The sequence below is a fragment of the Mesocricetus auratus genome, unplaced genomic scaffold (genome assembly GCF_017639785.1).
Source record: "Mesocricetus auratus isolate SY011 unplaced genomic scaffold, BCM_Maur_2.0 Super-Scaffold_4256, whole genome shotgun sequence".
NCBI lineage: Eukaryota > Metazoa > Chordata > Mammalia > Rodentia > Cricetidae > Mesocricetus > Mesocricetus auratus.
In genome coordinates, this window is record NW_024429182.1 from 24,136,254 (window position 1) to 24,149,152 (window position 12,899).

The following is a 12,899-nucleotide window of genomic DNA, read 5'->3' on the forward strand; positions in this document are numbered from 1 at the left end:
AATTTGATTCCCAGAACCTACATGGTGGAAGACATTGATGTTTTTCAGCTTACACTTAGCTATCATTAGAAAATGAAAACTTTATAGTCTTCTATGAAGAAGGCTGGTTTATACAGGCAAGTTTTTCATAACTCTGTTCAAACATGAATCAATGCAGTGACCTCAAAGAAAGGATTCCAAATTTTAGAGTGATTCGCAGAGCCTATTTCAACTGTCTTACTGGTCTCACTATGTAGCTCTGGCTGTCCTGGGCTCACTATGTAGACCAGGCTACCCTCGTACTCACACAGATCTGCCTGCTTCTGCTGGGATTAAAAGCTTGCACCACTACACTTGGCAACCGTTCTTACTGCATGTAAATCAGTGCCAAAGGAAGTGAAGTTTGGCTAACAGCTTCATGTATAAACACAAAGGCTCTGTACAAACACACATGCTAGCACAGGATGAAAGCTCTGGTAGATAATTGGACTCGAGTTTTTCAGGTTTACTTAGAGGAAATATTTTACTCAAGAGTAAAAATGAATCTTTACCGATAGCTCAGCAGGGAAAGGCACAGCTGCCAAGCCTAACAACCTGAGTTTGATCCCTGGAACCTACATGATGAAAAGAATAAAATAATCTTAGATGTCACCAGCTAAATCTAGATTCACTCATTACCTGCCAAATGTAAAGGTGTAGAATGTCGACCTTGGGTATCACGGCAATTTACATTATCAGGAGAAGACAATTTCTTCACTCTGGCTAAACAACCCTTCTTGGCAGCATCTAGCAAAGCTGCATCACCTCTAAGTAGATCTTGGATATCTGTGTCTCCATCTTTAACAAGGTCCAGAGGAGTATTACCATCTCGGTTTTTCTTTGTAGGGTCTGCACCATGCTAGGCATGAGAAAAAAAGGGGGAGGGGTGGATTAGTATGCATTTTGTCATTGAGAAAATAACCAGAGCAAAGAAAATCATTTTATACTAAATCTAACCTGATTGTTATTACTGCTTAAATACCATAGGCAATGACAACACATTTGTAAGTATGTATCTAAGAACAGAAAAACTATAGTAAAAGTTTTCAGCTATATAATTTAAAAATTATTATTTTAGATAGTCTTATGGTCTTCTGAAATTGATTCTGTATTTGAAGCTGGCCTTGACACTGATCTTCCTGTCTCTTTCTTCCTACATAATGAGACTTAAGTATTTACCATTGACTCTGCCCATGTGGTGCTGGGAATAAATCCCAGGACTTTGTGCACACTAGACAGATTCTACAAAGATGCATCCATAGTCCTTACATTAAAATTTTATAGGACCACTGCCAAAAATGTAGCCCATCATTGACTGAATTGTCACACACTGACCTGCCTCTGACTCCCAGGTGCTGGGTTTTAAGGAGTGTACCACCATACCTAGCTGCATCTTTTCTTTTTTTTTTTCATACTTTAAAAAAAAATAATTTATTATTTTTTATTTTGCGTTCATTAGTATTTTGCCTGCATATACGTCTATGTGAGAGTGTTGGATCCTGGAGTTACAGACAGTTGTGAGCTGCCATGTGGGTGCTGGGAATTGAACCCAGGTCCTGTGGAAGAGTAGTCAGTGTTCTTACCTGCTGAGCCATCTCCAGCCTGCATCTTTCCTTTTTACAAACACTGTATGAATGAATCTGCTTTAATATTTAACAGCAAAGTATCTGTATCTATATTAGACCAGCACCATCAATTTTATAGACTGTTAAACAAATTGGGCTTATAACCCACACGATGAGTCAAGTAATTTGAGGGTAGATCACCAGACAGGAAATGATAGCCATCAGCACTACTATATGGTAGGTGTCTATATATATATATATATATATATATATATATATATATATATATATATATACACATACATACATCCCACAAAAACCCTATGCTGATAATATATACGTAGACTCAAAAAATAAATTGCTCATGACATTTTCCTTGAAATTTTGTTTCAGCATTAGGTAACATTTTTCCCTACTTTCATTAGTTTAAATTTTATATTAGTGCTATTAGAAAAACAATCTGAGTATTTTAAGTAATTCACATTGTCTATAGCAAGTACTTAAGCATACCTGGAGCAGAAGTTTGCATATTTCATATTTTCCTTTTGCTGCAGCTTCATGTAAAGGTGTGAACTTCCACAAGTCAGCTACATTAACTACTGCTCCATGCTTGACAAGAAGTTCTGCAACTTCATAGTGTCCGTAAGAACATGCATTGTGCAAAGGCACGAGGCCTCTGAAAAATTAAATAAGCAGTAATGGCGGAAAAATACGGTTTAATCTCAGTAATCGCATATAATCAATGACAGACTTTTTTTTTTTTTTTTTGGTTTTTCGAGACAGGGCTTCTCTGTGGCTTTGGAGGCTGTCTTGGAACTCGCTTGGTAGTCCAGGCTGGTCTCGAACTCACAGAGATCCGCCTGCCTCTGCCTCCCGAGTGCTGGGATTAAAGGCGTGCGCCACCAACGCCCGGCTCGAAAGACATTTCTTGAACTGCCTAAGGGAGTATATTGGTTATACGCTGAAGAACTTAAACCCATGGAAAGCAGGAAAAGACTTTAGGCGAAGAATTTCAAAACAGCTTAAATGCAGGGAGTATAAGAAACATTCACATACAGACTTGACATATAACATTGCGTATTTTTAACAAAAATCAATTTCAAGATTAATGAAAAAATTTCAAATATTCTCATGAACACTAAAAATCTTAATACATTAATATCAGTATCAAAATCATAAAAACATAATCTCTGGCAATTAAAAAATGATAAGACATTATACAAATTAATCTCAATGCAAATTTGAGCCATTCACATTTTGTTTCTTAAAAGAAAGGGTTTCAAATTGTAGCCCATATTAGTTTCAAACTTGTGGTGACTTTCCACCTGCCTCTACTTCTCCAGTGCTTGGAGTCAGGTGAGCACCACTATGCTCAACACAAAACCTTAAGTCATTGTACCAACGCTAGAAAGCGAATCACATTCTATAAAGCAAGTATTTTGTCATTTCTCCTAAGTCTTTAATTTCCCAGAGGGTCACACAGAGGTAAGGGAGCCAGGACGGTTGCTTCTTACCCTTTATCTTTAGCATGCACATCAGCCCCGTGCTGCAACAGGTATTCCACCACAGACACTCTGTTGTACCCAGCTGCAAAATGCAGTGGCGTTGACTGACGGCCTTCGATGTCTCTACAGTTGACACTCTGAACAGTACACAGTTTCTGTAGAATTGAACAGAGCACGTCTTCTTTTAACACAGTTTAACAGAAATTTCAAATGCATGCCTTATTTTCTTACTTCATTAAGTAAGTTATTTCAGAAACTATTCTATGTTCAGCTTCTCATTTACTGAAACTTCTGGTTCTTTGCTTATATCTTCTACTTTTCCCAAGATATTGATACCGTAACTTCAAAAACTCTCATTGTAACTTCCATTTGGTGGTAAACACATGTAACAGCACACTAGGTTGCAGAAACACCAAGAGAAAAAACTCAAGGGTTCCAAATCTGTATCTATAGTCAGAATCTGCATTTTAAGCGAGGCAAGGTAGTATATGCCTATCATCCCAGCATTGGAAGGCAAAGGCAGGAGATTATGAGTTCAAAGCCAGCTTGGACGCCATGGTAAGACTTTCTAACAAAAACAAATAAAAGTCCCACAGCAAATGTACATTTTAGTAAGACCTTTATCTACAAGTATATTAAAATCTGAGAAGTGATGCTGCAGAGCAGTGGTTCTCTCTCCTTCTTTTTTTTTGGTTTTTCGAGACAGGGTTTCTCTGTAATGCTTTGGAGGCTATCCTGGAACTGGCTCTGTAGACCAGGCTGGCCTCGAACTCCAGAGATCCGCCTGCCTCTGCCTCCCGAGTGCTGGGTTTAAAGGTGTGCGCCACCAACGCCCGGCTCAGCAGTGGTTCTCAATTTTGACACACACTGGTCTTATTGCCAAATTTTGTAAGTCAGTGTCTGGTGATGTAAATTTGCATTCCTACCAAGTTTCTAGGCAATCTAGTAGTCAAGGAACCAGATTTAAGATAATGACTGTTTCTGCACTTTATGTATAACGAACTAGCAAAATGCTGCTGGTTATATAACATCCTTGGAGAACTAAGAAAATAATTACTGAAGTTATTTTCCTGTGGTTCAGAGGAGTAAGTCTAGCTTAATCAAAAGTAATATCTTAAATATTTTGAATATTACATATAAAATTTAGGGAAATAAAACAGATAACAATGCTTAAAGAGTCACAAGAATACTAGGATTAGTAAGACACGTTATACTACTTCTGCCTTAAGAACAGGGATAACTGAAGCTCACAGGCCATATCAGTGGTTTATCCAAAAGGGAGCCACTGAACTCGCAAAGCTTTTCTGAGCTTATAAGACACACATGTGGGCTGGAGAGATGGCTCAGCGGTTAAGAGCACTGACTGTTCTTCCGGAGGTCCTGAGTTCAATTCCCAGCAACCACATGGTGGCTCACAACCACCTTGAGTGAGATCTGGTCCCCTCTACTGGCATGCAGGCTGAAGACTGTATACATAATAAATAAATAAAATATTTAAAAAAAGACATATATGCTAGGTTTGATGAATAAGGCTCCAGTCCCAAAGCAGTGCTTTACTGGGTCTGAAACATGATCTAGGAATGAGTGTTTGTACTGTGAACCGGCTGTTGCCACATGTGGTAGTTACCAAAGATCATTTTAACATTGTCCATTCTGCTATTAGGTAGTGTTACAGTTAATAAAGTCAGGTTGCTGACTTCGAATCAATCACTTAGAAGATAAGCATCTGGGCACACCCACCAGGGATCATCTATTAATCAAGGCAAGAAGACCCACCTTAACTGTTGATAACACCTTTCCATGGGCTGTGTTCTGGACTGAATAAAAGGAGAAAATGAGCTAAAAGTCAGCACTCACTGACCTCTGCCTCCTGACTGCAGATGCAATGTGACCAGCTACCCCAAGCTCCTGCTGCCATGCTGGACTGCACCCTGTACTGTAAGTTCAAATAAACCCTTTTTTTCTCAGGTGTTTTTGTGAGGTATTACAGGAATCTACAAAATGATGTAACCTGATAGACAATAGTAAACAAATCTAAGTAAAAATGTAAGTATTTAATGGATAGTATGGAGAATGTTCCTATCCTAGTAATTTATACAGTCACATGCCCTCAGATAGAAAAGAAACAGAAAGGCTGATGGAGATTAATTTCCAAGAGATTTTAGAGTCAGAGGACAAGAAAACTAGCCCAATGCTTATCCCAGAGAGCAATGTGTATCTTCTTTAATCCAATGGCATTACTTTGTTTTCTAAGTCTTGGTATTGCTTTTAGACAGGGTCTTCCTAAGTAGCTCAGGAAGTCTTTTAAACCTCCCTAATGTTTGGTTTGTGCACTATCATGCCTGGTTCATATTTATTTATCCTTAAAATTGATTTTCCTAAAATAGAAGATTGTTTTATATTTACAAATGTTTTGCCTACATGTATGTATGCCTGTGTTCAACATGGAGGTCAAAAGAGGATGTTACATTCCTGGAACCAGTTATTGAGGATTGTAAGCCACCATTTAGGTGCTGGAACTGAATGCAGGCCCTCTGCAGGAGCTGCAAATGCTTCTAATTGCTGAACTGTTTCTCTAGCCTCTTATTCTTGTTTTATAGGGACATGTGAGTTTTTTAAGACAATTGTATTTTATACTACAGAAAGAGTACTAAGATTTGTGAATGTAATCTTTTCTTTAAAAAAATCTGGTCTAGGAATCCAGACTCTTTTTTAAAAAAAGATTTTTATTTAGTTATTATGTATACAGTGTTCTGCATGCACATATGCCCGCAGGCCAGAAGAGGGCACCAGATCTCACTATAAATGGTTGTGAGCCATTATATGGTTGCTGGGAATTGAACTCAGGATCTCTGGAAGAACAGCCAGTGCTCTTAACCTCTGACCCATCTCTCCAGGCCCGAAGTGATATTTTCTAAACTTCATGTGAAATAAACCCCACCCCCATTTCTCAGTGTTCCTTACTGCAGAGGAATTGGTATTTTGTCCTTTTAATAAGGCTATTTGATGTAACAGTACAGATTTACTAAAATAATGACAAAACAAAAATCAAAGATTAACAAATTTTAATATTGTATCTTACCTTTACAGTTTCTACATCACCAGCCTTTGCAGCTTCAAGCAACTGTCTATCTGCCTCTGAGTGACCTGGTGAGATGCCCTCTAGAAATGGGAGAGAAGAGTACTTAATTTCCATGTTTTACAAAGTAGCTTTTGAGTTTGCTAGCTTATATAGTATCACCACGGGGGAAAACACTAAGGCTATTAAAATTTCTGAAAATATGCACTGAACAAAATGTATAAGCCATGTTAGCTATTAAGTGGTATAAAGGAACATAGCCAGATGAAAATTCGTCTGCATTATAACCACGCCATGTGTGAGCACTGGAAATGAGCAGCCAGCAGAAATCTAAACATGGTTCTGACATTAACTAGCCTCAGGCTTTTGTTTTCAATTTTAAAGAGCACAGCTGGATTAGAAAGTAGCTAATCATTTTCGCTTAAAATTGTGTCTAGAGCTGAGCAGTGGTGGTGAACACCTTTAATCCCAGTACACAGGAGGCAGAGGCAGGTGGATCTCTGTGAGTTTCAGGACAGTCAGGACTGTTACAGAGAAACTGTGTATTGAAAAAGAAAAAAACACACAAAAAACAAAATTAAAATTGTGTCTTAAAACTAAAAATTTATGAAAAGAATATGTACAACAAAGCAAGTTCCAGGTAAAGGTTGAAGTTTATAAAGTCAGCCTTAAAAGAACTAAAAGAAAACAGAGATAAATGTTTACGTCTCAGGATAAACATCTAGAACAGTATGTCAAAGGAAGAGCCAAACAAAAACCCAATGTAGAAAAGTGCCAGGGCAAATCGCCCATAAATTAAATAATAAAGCCAGGGACAAGATGGAAAGCCTCACATTGTAACATACATTATCAGAAGATGTATGCATATCTTATATACCCAAGATCTATTTATGTACTTATTTATGGAAGTTATCACTACTAGGATTGCTGTAGAAAAACAACAAAACAAAAAAGCCAACCTATCTTTTAAAATATTGTCCTTGATCTAAACAACAACAACAACAAAAAAAACTCTACCAATCACCACATCTTACTTGATTAATGAGAGCATTTAAAACCCTTTTTTTGGGGAGGGGGTAGTGGAGTATATCTCATTATATACCTAAGGGAGCACTGAACTTATGACCCTTTTGCCTCCACCTCTCCAAAGCTGGTATTAACAGTGCCTCAAAAAAAAAAGAGAAGAAGAGCAGAGGAAAAGAAAAAAGAAAAAAAGAAAAAGATGAGATATGCGCTTACTTCTGCATCCTGAATACTGGAATTAAAGGTGTGCATCACCATGCCTGGCAAATCAACTTTATAAACTTTAAAAACTTGAGTGTCCTATATTTTCTCAGAGAAACTGGTTGGAATATGATACTGAACTAAAGTTGTAATTATGATTTAATGACATTTAAGAATTTTAAGTTAAGAAGACCAACATTTCTCAAAAATTTTCTGTTTATTACCAACTCCTACACCTGACACCTGATATGTGAAAAACTGTAAAGGTTAATCTCTAAAAAAGAATGTCAGAGAAGCACCCAATACCTTGAAGCAGCTGCTGCACATTTTCATTTCCCATTTGCAAGGCGGTAAAACCCTGAAGGGATATGATGTTGGGGTCACATCCATAGCTCAGGAGCAGGCGGCAGGTTTGCAGATGACCACAGTGTGCAGCTCTGTGCAATGATGTCTGCCCGAGACTGTCCAAAGCATTAACCTTAAAAATAATGCAGAAAACACTGAGATTAGCATTGTGGCACACCATCTAAAATAATTCAATTGTATACTTACTACTAAAAGTTTCTATTTTTTTTTTTTAAGAAACCAATTGTCCAGTGCCAACGTAGGCATCCATCTCCCCTGCCTCAATACTGGAGTACAAATTTACCAATCCATGAAAACTGATGTCAGGATGAAGATCCAACTTTTATGTGGGTCTTGCCAAGTACAGTAAGTTTAACATTTATGTTTAGCTTTAAAGCATTTATATATTCACCCTATTTAGAACTAGACATTGACGGAAAAAGCTGCATCCATTGTAATTTTATGAGTCTTTGAGATACATAATTTTTATGATTGACTACAAAATATGCAACAGCCAGGGAAAAGTACAGAGGTGAGTTAGTATTGAAATACTCATTCTTCTACACCATGTTATCATGTAGAATATCATGTGAATAGACATACCCTATATCCACAATGGAACATTCATTAGAAATACAAAGGCATTGCTGACATACTGATGAATCTCTAAAACATACTAACTAGAAAAACTTCACACTAAAGAGTACACATCTGTGATAGATAAACCTCAAAATGGCTGTTATTGCCTAGGGTAGAGACTCCTTGAGATGAAGCACCATTATTATGGATTGAATTCAGGGCCTTACACATTGAGACAATCTACCATTGAGCTTTGCACTACCCACTTCTGCCTTAGCCTGTGTTCCTTAATAGATCTTGGTTACACAGATATATTGTATACATATATATGCATGTATATGTATCACCAAATATACACTGATTTGCACATTTCATCCCATATATATCTTGTACCTATAGAAAAACTAAATGTAAACACCCAACTTTAGCTGATGTGTATATACGAAGTATTTAGTATATGTACAATAATCTGCAAATGTGTCAAAAAATATGAAATGTTGGTGGATATGTAGCATAATATAGCTGGTGCTAGTATCCAGGTAGTAGGTATGGAACTTTTTTGTAAAATTCTTTCAATTTGGCTGTAACTTTGAAATTCTTCACAAGAAAATAAGATTACCTCTAAGGTCACCTCATTTCCATTGTGCCTCCTTACCATGAAAGTAATTCAATATATAACTAATGAATCCTTTGTCCACCAGTGTCTTTTGACACTGACCAATCAATAATTTATGCCATCAGAGAATATTTGAAGATGGACACAGCGAGATCTCAATGAGCATAAAACTAGAATATGAATGTCTATGATTACAGAACTGAAAACCTATTTAAAATGCTCAGGGCAATGTTCATTCACATACTAAATCCTATTTTTTGAAAAACATTTCCTGAAAGCTTTGAATGCTATATATATTAGGATGACCAACTTTTGCTGGTTTGCCTGGGACTTCCTCAATCTTGGTAGCTTTTAGAAACTACTAAGTCCTGGACAAAAGCAAAGGAGTGGTCTCTAGTCACAACTGTCTCACTAAGCTTCACACTTCAAATTCAATGTGTGCCTGTACAGTCTTCAAGTAATGTGCCACATGTGAAGAAAAAGTGACCAACACGAAGGCACAGAGCAGAGACAAATGAGGATGACAAGCAGTCAAGCAGAAACCAACTTTATTTTATTCAGTAATTTACAGGAGGGAAAAAAATCACATTCATACATTATCAAGAACTTCCCGGAACCAGAGATTAAGACATTAAAGGTTAACAGAAAAAGAAATTGAAGGAAAAGTAAGAAAACTGACCTGCAAACCCAGTGAGGATAAGGTCTCAGGGCCACTCAGGGCCTGTTCCCCCTCTCCTCCCCCCCAGCTCCATTTCTGTACTACAGACTAAATTTTCACTAACAATTTTCTTTGAAGAAGGTAAAAATCTTTGGAATAAAAACTGGAAACTGGGCTGGAGAGATGGCTCAGAGGTTAAGAGCACTGACTGCTCTTCCAGAGGTCCTGAGTTCAATCCCCAACAAACACATGGTGGCTCACAGCCATCTGTAATGAGATTTGGTGCCCTCTGCAGGCATACATGCAGGCAGAATGCTGTATATATAATAAATAAATCTTAAAAAAAAAAAAACCTTGGAAACCATCAACTGTCATTTCTTCTATATACACATTTTACCAAGCATTTTAGGTTAAAAATTCAAAATTTAGTGTGTGTGTAAGTATGTGGAAGACAGAGAACATCTGGGATTGAGTTCGCACCTTCTACCATGCTAAAGCAGGGTCTTCTTACTGTTTCTGACACTTTGTTCTGGCTGCTGTACTGGCCAACTCCCCTGTCTGTTCCCCATCTATCAATCTATCAGAACATTGAGATTACAGATGCGTTCCACCACACCTGGCTTTTCACATGGGTTCCAAGAGATCTAATTCAGGTAGTTAGGGTTGAATTATATTTTAAAGTTATTGGGTAAGAAATGATTTACAGCTTTGTTGGAAGTACCTACTCAAGGGGTAAATGCTTTGTATATAAATGTCAACTAAATAATGTTAATTTATCAGCATGGTTACAAGTTTTAAGTCAAAGTATTTCTTTACTTCTATTCAAGTTCTTTGTCTTAGTTACAGAAATGGTGGAAAGTGCAAACTCGACACTGGTAAAAAAGAGGAGTTATCATATTAACAAAGGAATTTCAGATGTGGGTCAGAAAAGAAACCCAGGGTAGGACTGGTCTCTTGCTAAGACAAGAGGTGTTTTGTGTACTGTTAAGAAAAGTCAAGAATAACTTTGTCAGTGAATTAAAAGGAATGGAGAAAAAAGAACATTCAGGAATAATGTACATACAAATAGATAAACAATAGATTTTGGAAGTTGTTTATAGGACCCCCCCATCTCTCTGCATATTGAGGGGTTGCGAGTGCATGATGGTCAAGAGTATAGCCTTGGACGTGGCTCCTCACATGCCAGGCTAGCTGGCCTACAAGCATTTAGGCACTCTTTCCTCTCTGCCTCCCATTTAGCCAAAGGAGCACTACTACCTCCTGTCTCATGAGTTCTCACAATTGCATGGCAAATACTTTACTTCCCAGCCCAGAGCTGTTTTGAAATGTAAACTAAGAAAAAAAAACATTTATGATAGATTGAGTAGTTTAAGGAGCCAGATGTCTACTAAACAGAAAGCAACTCACTGGATTACCAAAAATTACCAGAAATGATGTATACCTTTGCTTCATGCTTCACCACTACTTCAACAACGTCATTGTGAGCTTTTTCAGAAGCCACGTGCAGAGGAGTCAAGAATCTTAAAGAGAAAAGGCCAGCCACAATAAGTATATTTTCCACACAAAAAGATATCAATAACATCTACTAGTCAAAGGCATACTTACTCTTTAGTCTTTTCGTTGGTGTTTGCTCCCTTTCTTAGCAGCAGTTCACATATTTGCTTTCTTTTGGGATATGGAGATGCAGCAGCACAATGCTAAATAATTCAAATTGCAGCATTAATCAAGGAACATACAAAACCAGTTCCGCTTAAGAACACTTGTGTTTCCAATCAAGGGTAATAAATGCAATCTAATTTCTTTGTTTTTTTTTTTTTCGAGGACTTTACTCTTGAAAGACTTTCTATTGGAGAGAACGTGTAGTAATTACAGATTCTAACACGGCTAGAAAAATCCCACAGATCAAATACTATGTGTTATTAAATATCCTGATTAAATTTTGTCCTCAATTTCTGAAAATGCCACTACTGATAGGATGAACATGTTATATTTAAAAGGTGAAGGCTCAAATGTTGGTATTTCTTCTTGTATTGCTAAATACTGAATCCACAGTTTCACAGGTGGTAGCTCAGGATTTGGGTTGTTATATGAAGAAACATACCCATCTTTTTGTTCTGAATTCTGCTGGTTTAACAGCACTGATGGGCTAGCTGCTTAACTAGTTGCCACAGCAGAATAAAGAGCTTGAATTTCCTATTTGGCACTTCGTGTATTGTTTATGGCTGCAGCATTTCTGAGTATCATAGAGGGAAAGCAAAAGGAGGCAGGGATTTACCTTTTATAAACTTATCATCTATGATTATGACACAAATCTTTACAATTTTACTGGAGTATAACAGGTACTCAATATCTGACTAATAATGGACCAAATCAATGTGACTATTTGTCAAAACCCAAATCTGAAAATTGTAGGCTAAAAATTCTGGTTAAAATTTCAGAGCAAAGATGCTCTATGCATCTAAACATACAGTGATTGTGAAATCTATTCTCCTGCTACTTTTTTAAAGACTCATTTATTGTATGTATCTGAGTGCTCTATCAGCATATATACCTTATGCCAGAAAAGGGCATCAGATTCCACTAAAGATGGTTGTGAAACACCCTGTGGTTGCTGGGAATTGAACTCAGGACCTCTGGAAGAGCAGCAACCTTTGATCCATCTCTCCAGCCCTTATTCTCCTGTTATTAATCAGTTCCTCACAATTATGCTCCTGATTTTTTGATAATGCTACAGTCACCAAAATAATTCCCTCACCCTCAATAAAGTCAAGTCTAACTGGCACACAGTTCTTTTGACACACTAGGGGTAATACCATAGGACATTTATTCTGAATACAAAAAAAACCATAAAGACCAAAAAAAAAAAAAAATGGAGATAGTGCTTTTTTAACTGAAAAGTTCCGACTTATTAAGACAGAGAAGATACTGTATACTGAAGTCTTACTAAGAGTTACTGGTATGGTCGTTAATCTTACTGTGTATAAAGTATAAATTAAACTATCGCAGGTATGGTTATATAAGAAAAAAGATATATTAGGGTTTAGCACTATCTGTGATTTTAGGCAGTAACTGAAGAGTAGGAAGATACCCTCTTTAGATAATAGGGTGCAAATGCATTAGATTTTCACACTAGAAAATTTTCCATGATGGCTAGTCTTTCTAAGCTTCTCCATACTAGTTTAATGCTGATATAGTTTTAATTTTCTGCTTAACATATTTTATTAGTCTAGAACTTTAGTTTAACTTGGATTTTAAAAAGTTAAGTGGTGGGGGCTGGAGAGATAACTCAGAAGTTAAGAGCACTGGCTGC

The 12,899-nt window shown here is 37.1% G+C and overlaps 1 protein-coding gene across 3 annotated transcripts in view; it reads right to left on the reverse strand.

The window, feature by feature from the left end:
* Positions 1–12,899, reverse strand: part of Tnks2 (tankyrase 2) — a 57,298-nt gene that overhangs the window by 21,414 nt on the left and 22,985 nt on the right. For 2 of the 3 annotated variants that reach the window (XM_040745089.1, XM_040745082.1), the window contains exons 10-16: positions 11,195–11,286; positions 11,031–11,109; positions 7,698–7,869; positions 6,171–6,250; positions 3,098–3,243; positions 2,094–2,259; positions 658–877 (exon numbers count right to left, since the gene is read on the reverse strand). In XM_040745089.1, the coding sequence (XP_040601023.1) occupies positions 658–877; positions 2,094–2,259; positions 3,098–3,243; positions 6,171–6,250; positions 7,698–7,869; positions 11,031–11,109; positions 11,195–11,286 (955 nt within the window). The remainder of the gene's footprint in view (positions 1–657; positions 878–2,093; positions 2,260–3,097; positions 3,244–6,170; positions 6,251–7,697; positions 7,870–11,030; positions 11,110–11,194; positions 11,287–12,899) is intronic. The other variant, XM_040745088.1, reaches the window with a different exon arrangement.